Source organism: Salvelinus fontinalis, unplaced genomic scaffold, assembly GCF_029448725.1.
Source record: "Salvelinus fontinalis isolate EN_2023a unplaced genomic scaffold, ASM2944872v1 scaffold_0023, whole genome shotgun sequence".
In the NCBI taxonomy this organism is placed as follows: Eukaryota; Metazoa; Chordata; class Actinopteri; order Salmoniformes; family Salmonidae; genus Salvelinus; species Salvelinus fontinalis.
This window is the reverse complement of record NW_026600232.1, coordinates 862,316-874,739: the sequence shown is the minus strand read 5'-3', so window position 1 is coordinate 874,739 and position 12,424 is coordinate 862,316. Positions and strand designations below refer to the sequence as shown.

Genomic DNA, 12,424 nt, shown 5'->3' with positions numbered 1-12,424 from the left:
AAGTCAGTGATTTATGTTGACTATATAGTAGGTTAATGAGAAAATACAAATGTGATGTGACTAAAATAAAAGGACATTTAGTTGACTAAAATGGCCCACTGTTTTCATAATTTTGAAAATAACTACACAAAATTATTCAAATGACAAAAAAATATATTTTATAGTATTCTGAATTGTTGGGAAGGGCCTGTAAGTAAGCATTTCACTGTTAGTCTACACCTGTTTATGAAGCATGTGTACATTAACGTTTATTTGAAATCTATTTGGTTTAGAAACAAATTAGCATGATTCAGCTCGTGACAATATTTCTATTAAACATGCCCTACTCCTTTTGCAGTTGTCTAAAAAACACTATTTTGCTAAAAAAAAAAAAATGTAATATCCTTTAGTGTGTGTACTTTACTGTATTTATACTTGGGATATCACTTTTCAAGGACATCTTTGTACTATACAATCTTTGGCGCGACTTAGTACCATAAATGGACAAACGGCCATAAAATGTTAGGCCACACCCACAAGCCCATTTCAAGACGGCTGCAACTCACGGTCCGTTAGTGAGAAGGCCAATGTGGTGGCTAAGAGTGCTGTGAGGAGAGAGCTGCTAGATATTCAGGTCCCGCTGGGCCGCAGGGAAGTCAAGTCATCGATCCGGGCAAAAGGGCTCGATCTTTGGCAAAGGAAGTGAGATGCTTGTAGTAAGGCCATTTTATCACGTGTACCGGTCAGTTAAGGAAGGGGTGGGGAGTATGGGATGTAGGACAGGTGAAGTTGTGTGGAGTAGACTACGGTTTGGACACACAGAGTATATCCAACTTTTACCAGGTTGTGGATGATAGGGAGACATGAAGCAGGTCTGTGTGATGAGTGTTTAGTGATAGGGAGACATGAAGCAGGTCTGTGTGATGAGTGTTTAGTGATAGGGGGACATGAAGCAGGTCTGTGTGATGAGTGTTTAGTGATAGGGGGACATGAAGTAGGTCTGTGTGATGAGTGTTTAGTGATAGGGGGACATGAAGCAGGTCTGTGTGATGAGTGTTTAGTGATAGGGGGACATGAAGCAGGTCTGTGTGATGAGTGTTTAGTGATAGGGAGACATGAAGCAGGTCTCTGTGATGAGTGTTTAGTGATAGGGAGACATGAAGCAGGTCTGTGTGATGAGTGTTTAGTGATAGGGGGACATGAAGCAGGTCTGTGTGATGAGTGTTTAGTGGAGGAGACGTTGACGTATGTGTCGATATTTGTGAACTGTATTTGTATTTATTATGGATCCCCAGTAGCTGCTGCCAAGGCAACAGCTACTATTCCTATGATGTAGATAGGGAGAGATTGTGTGAGTGTTAGAGGCTGGATGGGGTTGGGGTGGTGTAGTGGGGAAAGAAGTGATGTCTAGGACTCTAGAGGGTTTGAGAGGCTGGATGGGGTTGGGGTGGTGTAGTGGGGGAGGAAGTGATGTCTAGGACTCTAGAGGGTTAGAGAGGCTGGATGGGGTTGGGGTGGTGTAGTGGGGGAGGAAGTGATGTCTAGGACTCTAGAGGGTTAGAGAGGCTGGATGGGGTTGGGGTGGTGTAGTGGGGGAGGAAAGTGAGAAGTGATGTCTAGGGCTCTATTTCACTTTCTTAGAGGAACAGAACTAATGAAGAGAATTTAAGTACATTCGGAAAGTGATCAATGGAAACAGCATGCCTCCTGAGCTCAATTTCAAGTCTCACAGCAAAGGGTCTGAATACTTATGTAAATAAGGTATTTTCTAAAAACCTGTTTTCGCTTTGTCATTATGGTGTATTGTTTGTAGATTGCTGGGGATGTATTTTTATTTTGTTAATCCATTTTAACGTAACAGAATGTGGTAAAAAGTCAAAGGGTCTGAATACTTCCCGAAGGCACTGTGTCATTATGTGGAGCCAGTTCTACCCATGTTCAGACCCAAACCACCTGTAGGCCCACAGTTGGACAGGACTCAAACATAGCAGCTGTTTCAGCTCTACTTCACCACCGCTGTGCTGGGGACAGAAGTTTCCAATAGCAACACGTATGTTGACAAGAAGCAGCGAGAGGGGAAGGAGAAGCCCTGGAAACATGTCACCGTGGCGACATGCTCTCCTACATTTCCCTGGTCATGTACATAGGCCAGACCTACGTATCCGTCCGGATAGTACCAGTCGGCCGGCCAGAGAGCTAGGTCCGGCCTACCTTACTCTGTGCCATTTTAAAGTAGTGCTTTAAATAGGGGAAAGGGTGCGATTTGGGACGCAGCCTCTAGATGTCACCCAGATACCACAGTGATGATGACCGTTCCTCTCTCTCTCATCAGACCACACAGGGATGATTACCGTTCCTCTCTCTCATCAGACCACACAGTGATGATTACCGTTCCTCTCTCTCTCATCAGAACACACAGTGATGATGACCCTTCCTCTCTCTCTCATCAGACCACACAGTGATGATTACCGTTCCTCTCTCTCTCATCAGACCACACAGTGATGATTACCGTTCCTCTCTCTCTCATCAGAACACACAGTGATGATTACCGTTCCTCTCTCTCTCATCAGAACACACAGTGATGATGACCCTTCCTCTCTCTCTCATCAGACCACACAGTGATGATTACCGTTCCTCTCTCTCTCATCAGACCACACAGTGATGATTACCGTTCCTCTCTCTCTCATCAGAACACACAGTGATGATTACCGTTCCTCTCTCTCTCATCAGAACACACAGTGATGATTACCGTTCCTCTCTCTCTCATCAGAACACATTCAGCAAACCCAGATAACACACAGGAGCGCGTGTTCTCACACACACTTATATATTTCAATAGTGTATTTTTTACTCAGAAATCAAAACAATGGGAGCACAGCTAAGCATTACTACGACCCCAACAGAATATATGGAGAATAAAAACATGTGTTTCTCAACCTTTATTAAATGTCCTTATATTAACATTTACTCAACAGTACAGGTGAAATGTTACACGTTTAAAGCCACCAAACACAGACATACTAATGAATGTGACTAAGGTATCGTCCCTAATGGCACCCTATTCCCCATATAGTGCACTACTTTTGACCAGGGCTCATAGGAGTCTGGTGAAAAGTAGTGTACTATATAGGGCATAGTGTGCCTTTTAGGTTGCAGAACATTTCACAATCAGACTAACTTCTGTAATGTGTTACAATCCAGCGTCTGTCCCCTTAATTCAAGTCTGTCACCCTGTCACTGGATCTCAGTCCGAACTACTACATGCAGCTCTGCAGGGGATTACAGACGCAAGCTGGCGAGAAACACACTCACAAGGGCACGGACGGACAAGTGCACCCGCAAGCGTGCATACGCACACACACAAGCAAACACAAAATGGTCTCTCTTCAGCGAGTATAGAAACATGTGAAAACCTCCTCCATCTCCCTGTCTTTATATCTCAGTATTATACACAGACATGTCAGAGGCCGCGGTAACATGCAGTTCCCACGGAAACTGATTGACAGGCCTCTTGACCTTTGACCTTTGACCCCGCCCATCGGCCACCATCAGCGCCACGTCCCCGTCGTCAAGGAGACGCACCAGGTCACCCTCGGGGTCGCGGTAGTTCAGAGCGATGTTGCCATCCACCTTGAACACATCTCTGTGAGAAAGAGAGAGAGAGGGGGGGGGGGTGGACAGGGAAGGATGGAGAGAGAAAATGGATGGTGGAGTAGGGGGAGAGGAGAGAGGGAAAGGGAGGGGTGGAGAGAGAGGTGAAGGAAAGGGAGGGGTGGAGAGAGGTTTTAGGAAAGAGAGAGAGATGGCGTTGTAGGGGGAGAGAGAGAAAGGGGGAAATAGAAGAGGCAGAGCGAAATGGCAGAGAGAGAGACATCTATTATGATTGTTTATCTTTATTTAACCATACAAGTCAATTGAGAAGCCATTTGAACTTACAGTACTGACCTAGACAAGAGGCATAACATTGCAACAGTAAACAGGACAACACACAATCCCACTAAAATCACATGAAACACACAATACAGAGGAAAGGTCCAAATTCATCAAATATACAAGAAGAAATATTTCCAGTGGGTTTAGAACAGAAAGGTCCAAGGAAACACAGCAGACTTAATGATCAGCAGCTACACTGATCAGATAGCAGCTCAGTTCATGTTGCTGAAGGATCGTGGTGGGATGAATAACTCAAGTCTGAGGGTCTTCTGCAGCTCAGTTCATGTTGCTGAAGGATCGTGGTGGGATGAATAACTCAAGTCTGAGGGTCTTCTGCAGCTCAGTTCATGTTGCTGAAGGATCGTGGTGGGATGAATAACTCAAGTCTGAGGGTCTTCTGCAGCTCAGTTCATGTTGCTGAAGGATCGTGGTGGGATGAATAACTCAAGTCTGAGGGTCTTCTGCAGCTCAGTTTAGTCGTTAGCGGCGGAAAACCGTAACGAACGACAACCAAAGGAAGTGTGGGCTTTGGGAATGACCAGTGTGGTACATCTACCAGGGGTTGCTACTGGTAGTGGAGATGTTGAGGAGTGAGCCGAGCTAGAGGGGGGACTTGCCTACGAGGGACTTGGTACCAGCGGGTCTGCCATCGTGTTTGTAACGCGGCCAGTTGACCAGGGTGTAAAGGTCACAGTGATGAGTGTTGAAGGGGGAACTGGTAACAAAGCGGATCGCAGTGTGGTAAATGATGTCTAGTTTATCAAGGGAGGTTTTTGAGGCAGGCCTGTAACTAAATCACCATAGTCCAGGATTGTTAGGATGGTCATTTTTATAACGGTGTGCTTGGCAGAGTGGGTGAAGAATGTTTCCTTCACCCACTGAGAGCGAGAGAGAGAGAGAGAAAGAGGGAGAGAGAGCGAGAGAGAGAGAGTGTGTGTGTGTGTGTGTCTAATGAAATTCGATGTATTCTTGTTTTTCTTTTAGAGTTGAGGTGAGTTTTATCTCGTTGACAAGATAATAATGAGAGATGATAAACTGTGCCAGTAGTAGTGTGGCACTGACTATATGAGTCTGGTTATAGTGTGCAGAGTGGTGGTAGTATTATAGTGTGTACTGTTGTAGCGTTATAGTGTGTACTGTAGTAGTATTATAGTGTGTACTGTGGTAGTATTATAGTGTGTACTGTTGTAGCGTTATAGTGTGTACTGTTGTAGTGTTATAGTGTGTACTGTGGTCAATAAAGCACATCTTTATTGACCTTGGGAAATTTCAGTGGAGAGGAGAATATCAGCTGAATAATAGATATAGTTGAAGTTGGAAGTTTACATACACCTTAGCCAAATACATTTAATCTCAGTTTTTCACAACTCCTGACAGTTAATCCTAGTAAAAAATCCCTGTCTTAGGTCACTTAGGATCACCACTTTATTTTAAGAACGTGAAATGTCAGAATAATAGTAGAGGAAATTATTTCTTATTTCACATTCCCAGTGGGTCAGAAGTTTACATACACTCAATTAGTATTTGGCAGAATTGCCTTTAAATTGTTTAACTTGGGTCAAATGTTTCGCGTAGCCTTCCACAAGCTTCCCACAATAATTTGGGTGAATGTTGGCCCATTTCTCCTGACAGAGCTGGTGTAACTGAGTCAGGTTTGTAGGCCTCCTTGCTCACACACGCTTTTGCAGTTCTGCCCACAAATATTCTATAAGATTGAGATCAAGGCTTTGTGATGGCCTCTCCAACACCTTGACATTGTTGTCCTTAATCCATTTTGCCACAACTTTGGAAGTATGCTTGGGGTCATTGTCCATTTGGAAGACCCATTTGCGACCAAGCTTTAACTTCCTTACTGATGTCTTGAGATATTGCTTCAATATATCCACATAATTTTCCTTCGACATGATGCCATCTATTTTGTGAAGTACACCAGTCTCTCCTGCAGCAAAGCACTGTCACGCCCTGGCCTTAGTATTATTGGTTTTCTTTATTATTTTAGTTAGGTCAGGGTGTGACATGGGGAATGTTTTTGTTTTGTTGGTTTTGGGTGTTGTTTATGGTAAAGGGGTTGTGTATAGTATATGGGTTTGTGTGGAGTACAGGTTTCTAGTATTGTCTATGTCTGTTTAGTTGTCTAGGAGAGTCTATGGTTACCTGAATGAGTTCCCAATTAGAGACAGCTGATTTCGGTTGTCTCTGATTGGGAGCCTTATTTAGGGTAGCCATAGGCTCTCATTGGTTGTGGGTAATTGTCTATGTAGAACGTTTGTAGCCTGTATGTATGTGCACAACGTTTGTAGCTTCACGGTCGTTTTGTTGTTTTGTTCGTTTTGTTAAAGTGTTTCGTGTTTATTTTTGTCATCTTTTAAAATAAAAGAAGATGGCTTATTTTCCAACTGCTGCGTTTTGGTCCGTCAATCCCCCACACGATCGTGACAAGCACCCCCACAACATGATGCTGCCACCCCCATGGCCTCCCCTTTTTCCTCCAAACATAACGATGGTTATTAAGGCAAAACAGTTCTATTTTTGTTTCATCAGACCAGAGGACATTTCTCCAAAATGTACGATCTTTGTCCCAATGTGCAGTTGCAAACTGGAGTCTGGCTTTTTTATGGCGGTTTTGGAGCAGTGGCTTCTTCCTTGATTAGCGGCCTTTCAGGTTATGTCGATATAGGACTCGTTTTACTGTGGATATAGATAATTTTGTACCTGTTTCCTCCAGCATCTTCACAAGGTCCTTTGCTGTTGTTCTGGGATTGATTTGCACTTTTTGCACCAAAGTACGTTCATCTCTAGGAGACAGAACGCGACTCCTTCCTGAGCGGTATGACGGCTGCGTGGTCCCATGGTGTTTATACTTGCATACTATTGTTTGTACAGATGAACGTGATACCTTCAGGCGTTTGTAAATTGCTCCCAAGGATGAACTAGACTTGTGGAGCTCCACAATTTTTTTCTGAGGTCTTGGCTGGTTTCTTTTGATTTTCCCATGATGTCAAGCAAAGAGCCACTGAGTTTGAAGGTAGGCCTTGAAATACATCCACAGGTACACCTCCAATTGACTCATATAATGTCAATTAGCCTATCAGAAGCTTATAAAGCCATGACATCATTTTCTGGAATTTTCCAAGCTGTTTAATGGCACAGTCAACTTAGTGTATGTAAACTTCTGACCCACTGGAATTGTGATAAGTGTGATAAGTGAAATAATCTGTCTGTAAACAATTGTTGGAAAAATTACTTGTGTCATGCACAAAGTAGATGTCCTAACCGACTTGCCAAAACTATAGTTTGTTAATAAGAAATTTGTGGAGTTGTTGAAAAACTAGTTTTAATGACTCCGACCTATGTAAACTTCTGACTTCAACTGTATTTAGTGAAGAGTAGAATATCAGCTGAGTAACAGATATGTGGTGAATAGTAGAATATCAGCTGAGTAACAGATATGTAGTGAAGAGTAGAATATCAGCTGAGTAACAGATATGTAGTGAAGAGTAGAATATCAGCTGAGTAACAGATATGTAGTGAAGAGTAGAATATCAGCTGAGTAACAGATATGTAGTGAAGAGTAGAATATCAGCTGAGTAACAGATATGTGGTGAAGAGTAGAATATCAGCTGAGTAACAGATATGTGTTGAAGAGTAGAATATCAGCTGAGTAACAGGTATGTAGTGAAGAGTAGAATATCAGCTGAGTAACAGATATGTAGTGAAGAGTAGAATATCAGCTGAGTAACAGATATGTAGTGAAGAGTAGAATATCAGCTGAGTAACAGATATGTAGTGAAGAGTAGAATATCAGCTGAGTAACAGATATGTGGTGAAGAGTAGAATATCAGCTGAGTAACAGATATGTAGTGAAGAGTAGAATATCAGCTGAGTAACAGATATGTGTTGAAGAGTAGAATATCAGCTGAGTAACAGATATGTGGTGAAGAGTAGAATATCAGCTGAGTAACAGATATGTAGTGAAGAGTAGAATATCAGCTGAGTAACAGATATGTGGTGAAGAGTAGAATATCAGCTGAGTAACAGATATGTGGTGAATAGTAGAATATCAGCTGAGTAACAGATGTGTAGTGAAGAGTGGAATATCAGCTGAGTAACAGATATGTGGTGAAGAGTAGAATATCAGCTGAGTAACAGATATGTGGTGAAGAGTAGAATATCAGCTGAGTAACAGATATGTGTTGAAGAGTAGAATATCAGCTGAGTAACAGATATGTAGTGAAGAGTAGAATATCAGCTGAGTAACAGATATGTAGTGAAGAGTAGAATATCAGCTGAGTAACAGATATGTAGTGAAGAGTAGAATATCAGCTGAGTAACAGATATGTGGTGAATAGTAGAATATCAGCTGAGTAACAGATGTGTAGTGAAGAGTGGAATATCAGCTGAGTAACAGATATGTGGTGAAGAGTAGAATATCAGCTGAGTAACAGATATGTGGTGAAGAGTAGAATATCAGCTGAGTAACAGATATGTGTTGAAGAGTAGAATATCAGCTGAGTAACAGATATGTAGTGAAGAGTAGAATATCAGCTGAGTAACAGATATGTGGTGAAGAGTAGAATATCAGCTGAGTAACAGATGTGTAGTGAAGAGTGGAGAGTCTGTTGAATCAGCAGTGGAATGTGTCTGGTATCTTACCTCATGCGTGCCAGTAGTTCTTTGTATGATGGCTGGGTGGAGATATCTTCTTCAACACACACATCCCTGTCACATACAGTCACACCAATACATTATTAACTGGGATACATACAGTCACACCAATACATTATTAACTGGGATACATACAGTCACACCAATACATTATTAACTGTGATACATACAGTCACACCAATACATTATTAACTGGGATACATACAGTCACACCAATACATTATTAACTGGGATACATACAGTCACACCAATACATTATTAACTGGGATACATACAGTCACGCCAATACATTATTAACTGGGATACATACAGTCACACCAATACATTATTAACTGGGATACATAGTCACACCAATACATTATTAACTGGGATACATACAGTCACACCAATACATTATTAACTGGGATACATACAGTCACACCAATACATTATTAACTGGGATACATACAGTCACACCAATACATTATTAACTGGGATACATACAGTCACACCAATACATTATTAACTGGGATACATACAGTCACACCAATACATTATTAACTGGGATACATACAGTCATATCAATACATTATTAACTGGGATACATACAGTCACACCAATACATTATTAACTGTGATACATACAGTCACACCAATACATTATTAACTGGGATACATACAGTCACACCAATACATTATTAACTGGGATACATACAGTCACACCAATACATTATTAACTGTGATACATACAGTCACATCAATACATTATTAACTGTGATACATACAGTCACACCAATACATTATTAACTGGGATACATACAGTCACATCAATACATTATTAACTGGGATACATACAGTCAGAAAATACATTATTAATTGGGATACATACAGTCACACCAATACATTATTAACTGGGATACATACAGTCACATCAATACATTATTAACTGGGATACATACAGTCACATCAATACATTATTAACTGGGATACATACAGTCAGAAAATACATTATTAATTGGGATACATACAGTCACACCAATACATTATTAACTGGGATACATACAGTCACATCAATACATTATTAATTGGGATACATACAGTCACACCAATACATTATTAACTGGGATACATACAGTCACATCAATACATTATTAATTGGGATACATACAGTCACACCAATACATTATTAACTGGGATACATACAGTCACATCAATACATTATTAACTGGGATACATACAGTCACATCAATACATTATTAACTGGGATACATACAGTCACATCAATACATTATTAACTGGGATACTTACATTCGTTATTATGGGACTTTTACGGGATTACAACAGAACTTTCAGTTACTTTTAGTACATTTACAACACTGTTATAACATGTACGTATGCGTTCACACACGAGCACACACACACACGAGCACACACACACGAGCACACACACACACAGTACACACACCTGGTGTCGACGCCCTGGGGTGTGAGCAGGTAGCAGCGCAGGCAGCTGTAAGACCCCGCCCCTTTACCTGAAGCGCCTCCGCTCTCGCCATCAGAGTCACTCTCTGGGAGGGGCTTAATGATCTTCACAAAGGATTCTGGGAAGATACCTGTCCGATTGCTCACCGTGCCCTGAGAGAGAGAGAGGAAGTGTGAGAGAGAGAGGTAGATTAACAGAGAGAGAGAGAGAGAGAGAGAGGAAGTGAGGGAGAGAGAGAGAGAAAGAGGTAGATTAACAGAGAGAGAGAGAGAGAGAGGTAGATTAACGGAGAGAGAGAGGTAGATTAACAGAGAGAGAGAGAGAGAGAGAGGTAGATTAACAGAGAGAGAGCTGTACAGTGTGAGGGTATATAAAAGCAGTTTTACATAGGCTCATTATCATGACCTGACTAATATCTCAGAAGTACTCAAGACACACATATAGAGATGGCCCATATGTGTGGCATTTTGAGTAATGCTTGACCCCTCCTGACCCCTCTCCATCCTTTTCTTCACTTTACTCATCTCTCTCTGCATCTCTCTCTCTCACCTCTTCCCCCCTCTCTCACCTCTTCCCCCCCTCTCTCACCTCTTCCCCCCCTCTCTCACCTCTCTCTCTCACCTCTCTCTAACCTCTCCCCCTCTCTCTAACCTCTCCCCCCTCTCTCTAACCTCTCCCCCTCTCTCTAACCTCTCCCCCTCTCTCTAACCTCTCCCCCCTCTCTCTAACCTCTCCCCCCTCTCTCTAACCTCTCCCCCTCACCCCTCTCTCTAACCCCTCTCTCACCTCTTCCCTCCCTCTCTCTCTCTCTCTCTCACCTCTCTCTCTCACCTCTCTCTCTAACCTCTCCCCCCTCTCTCTAACCTCTCCCCCTCTCTCTCCCCTCTTCCCCCTTCTCTCTCTCCTCTTCCCTCTCTCTCTCTCTGTCCTCTTTCCTCTCTCTCTCTCTGTCCTCTTTCCTCTCTCTCTCCTCTTTCCTCTCTCTCTCTCCTCTTTCCTCTCTCTCTCTCCTCTTCCCTCTCTCTCTCTCCTCTTCTCTCTCTCTCTTCCCTCTCTCTCTCTCCTCTTCCCTCTCTCTCTCTCTCCTCTTCCCTCTCTCTCTCTCTCCTCTTCCCTCTCTCTCTCTCCTCTTCCCTCCTTCTCTCTCATCTTCCCTCTCTCTCCTCTTCCCTATATCTCTCTCCTCTTCTCTCTCTCTCTCTCCTATTATCTCTCTCTCTCCTATTATCTCTCTCTCTCCTCTTCTCGCTCTCTCCTCCCTCTCTCTCTCTCTTCCCTCTCTCTCTCTCTCCTCTTCCCTCTCTCTCTCCTCTTCCCTCCCTCTCTCTCCTCTTCCCTCCCTCTCTCTCCTCTTCCCTCCCTCTCTCTCCTCTTCCCTATCTCTTCCCCTCTTCCCTCTCTCTTTCCCCTCTTCCCTCTCTCTTTCCCCTCTTCCCTCTCCTCTTCTCTCTCTCTCTCTCCTCTTCCCTCTCTGTCTTTGCTCACTCTCTCAGCTCTCCCTCCCACTATCTTGATCTCTCTCCATTACCTTTCTCTATCCACCCTCTTTCTCGTTCATTCTCTAGTCTCTCTCACTTTTGCCACCCTCCCCCTCTCTCTCTCCACCCTCTTTCTCGCTCATTCTCTTCTCTCCCTCCCTTCTAGTGCCCCTCCATCTCCCTCCATCCCTTCTCCTCACTCCACCTCTCCCTCTCCTCCCATCCTCCTCCCACTGTTCCTCCTCATCCCTCCCCTCTATTCACTCCTCTCCTCCTCCATCCCTCCCTCCCTCCTCCTCCATCCCTCCCTCTCCTCTTCCTCCATCCCTCCCTCTCTTCCTCCTCCCTCCCCTCCATCCCTCTCCTCCACCTCCATCCCTCCCTCTCCTCCATCCCTCCCTCCCTCTCCTCCATCCATCCCTCCCTCCCTCTCCTCCTCCTCCATCCCTCCCTCCCTCTCCATCCCTCCCTCTCCTCCCGAACCACCCTCCCACCCCTCCATCTCTCGCCTGCAGCTCACCTCCAGCCAGTCTGTGTTAACTCTCCTCAGAAGGAAGATCACCTCTCCAGCTTTCATACTCAGCTCCAGTCGTCCGCTCCCACTGAAGTCGAAGACCACCTGGGAACCACACACACACACGGAGGAGAACACACACACACGGAGGAGAACACACACACACGGAGGAGAACACACACACGCGGAGGAGAACACACACACGCGGAGGAGAACACACACACGCGGAGGAGAACACAAACACGCGGAGGAGAACACACACACACGGAGGAGAACACACACACCCCGGCAGCAGGCAGCGGACCAGGATCAACCGAGAGAAAGGGAGAGAAAGAGAGAGACGGACAGAGAGAGAAGACTGTGAAACCGAACAGGTAAGAGAGACTTATTTTAC

The 12,424-nt window shown here is 43.8% G+C and overlaps 2 protein-coding genes across 2 annotated transcripts in view; one reads left to right on the top strand and one right to left on the bottom strand.

The window, feature by feature from the left end:
• Positions 1 to 2,903: 2,903 nt before the first annotated feature.
• LOC129842220 (neutrophil cytosol factor 4-like) overlaps positions 2,904 to 12,424 on the bottom strand; it is a 34,387-nt gene continuing 24,866 nt past the window's right edge. Inside the window, exons 7-10 of the mRNA XM_055910676.1 lie at positions 12,037 to 12,135; positions 10,021 to 10,190; positions 8,566 to 8,631; positions 2,904 to 3,622 (exon numbers count right to left, since the gene is read on the bottom strand). Coding sequence (XP_055766651.1) covers positions 3,412 to 3,622; positions 8,566 to 8,631; positions 10,021 to 10,190; positions 12,037 to 12,135 — 546 coding nt within the window. The 3' untranslated portion in view covers positions 2,904 to 3,411. The remainder of the gene's footprint in view (positions 3,623 to 8,565; positions 8,632 to 10,020; positions 10,191 to 12,036; positions 12,136 to 12,424) is intronic.
• LOC129842218 (parvalbumin alpha) overlaps positions 12,123 to 12,424 on the top strand; it is a 48,398-nt gene continuing 48,096 nt past the window's right edge. Inside the window, exon 1 of the mRNA XM_055910674.1 lies at positions 12,123 to 12,404. The gene's annotated coding sequence lies outside the window, so the exon portion shown is untranslated. The remainder of the gene's footprint in view (positions 12,405 to 12,424) is intronic.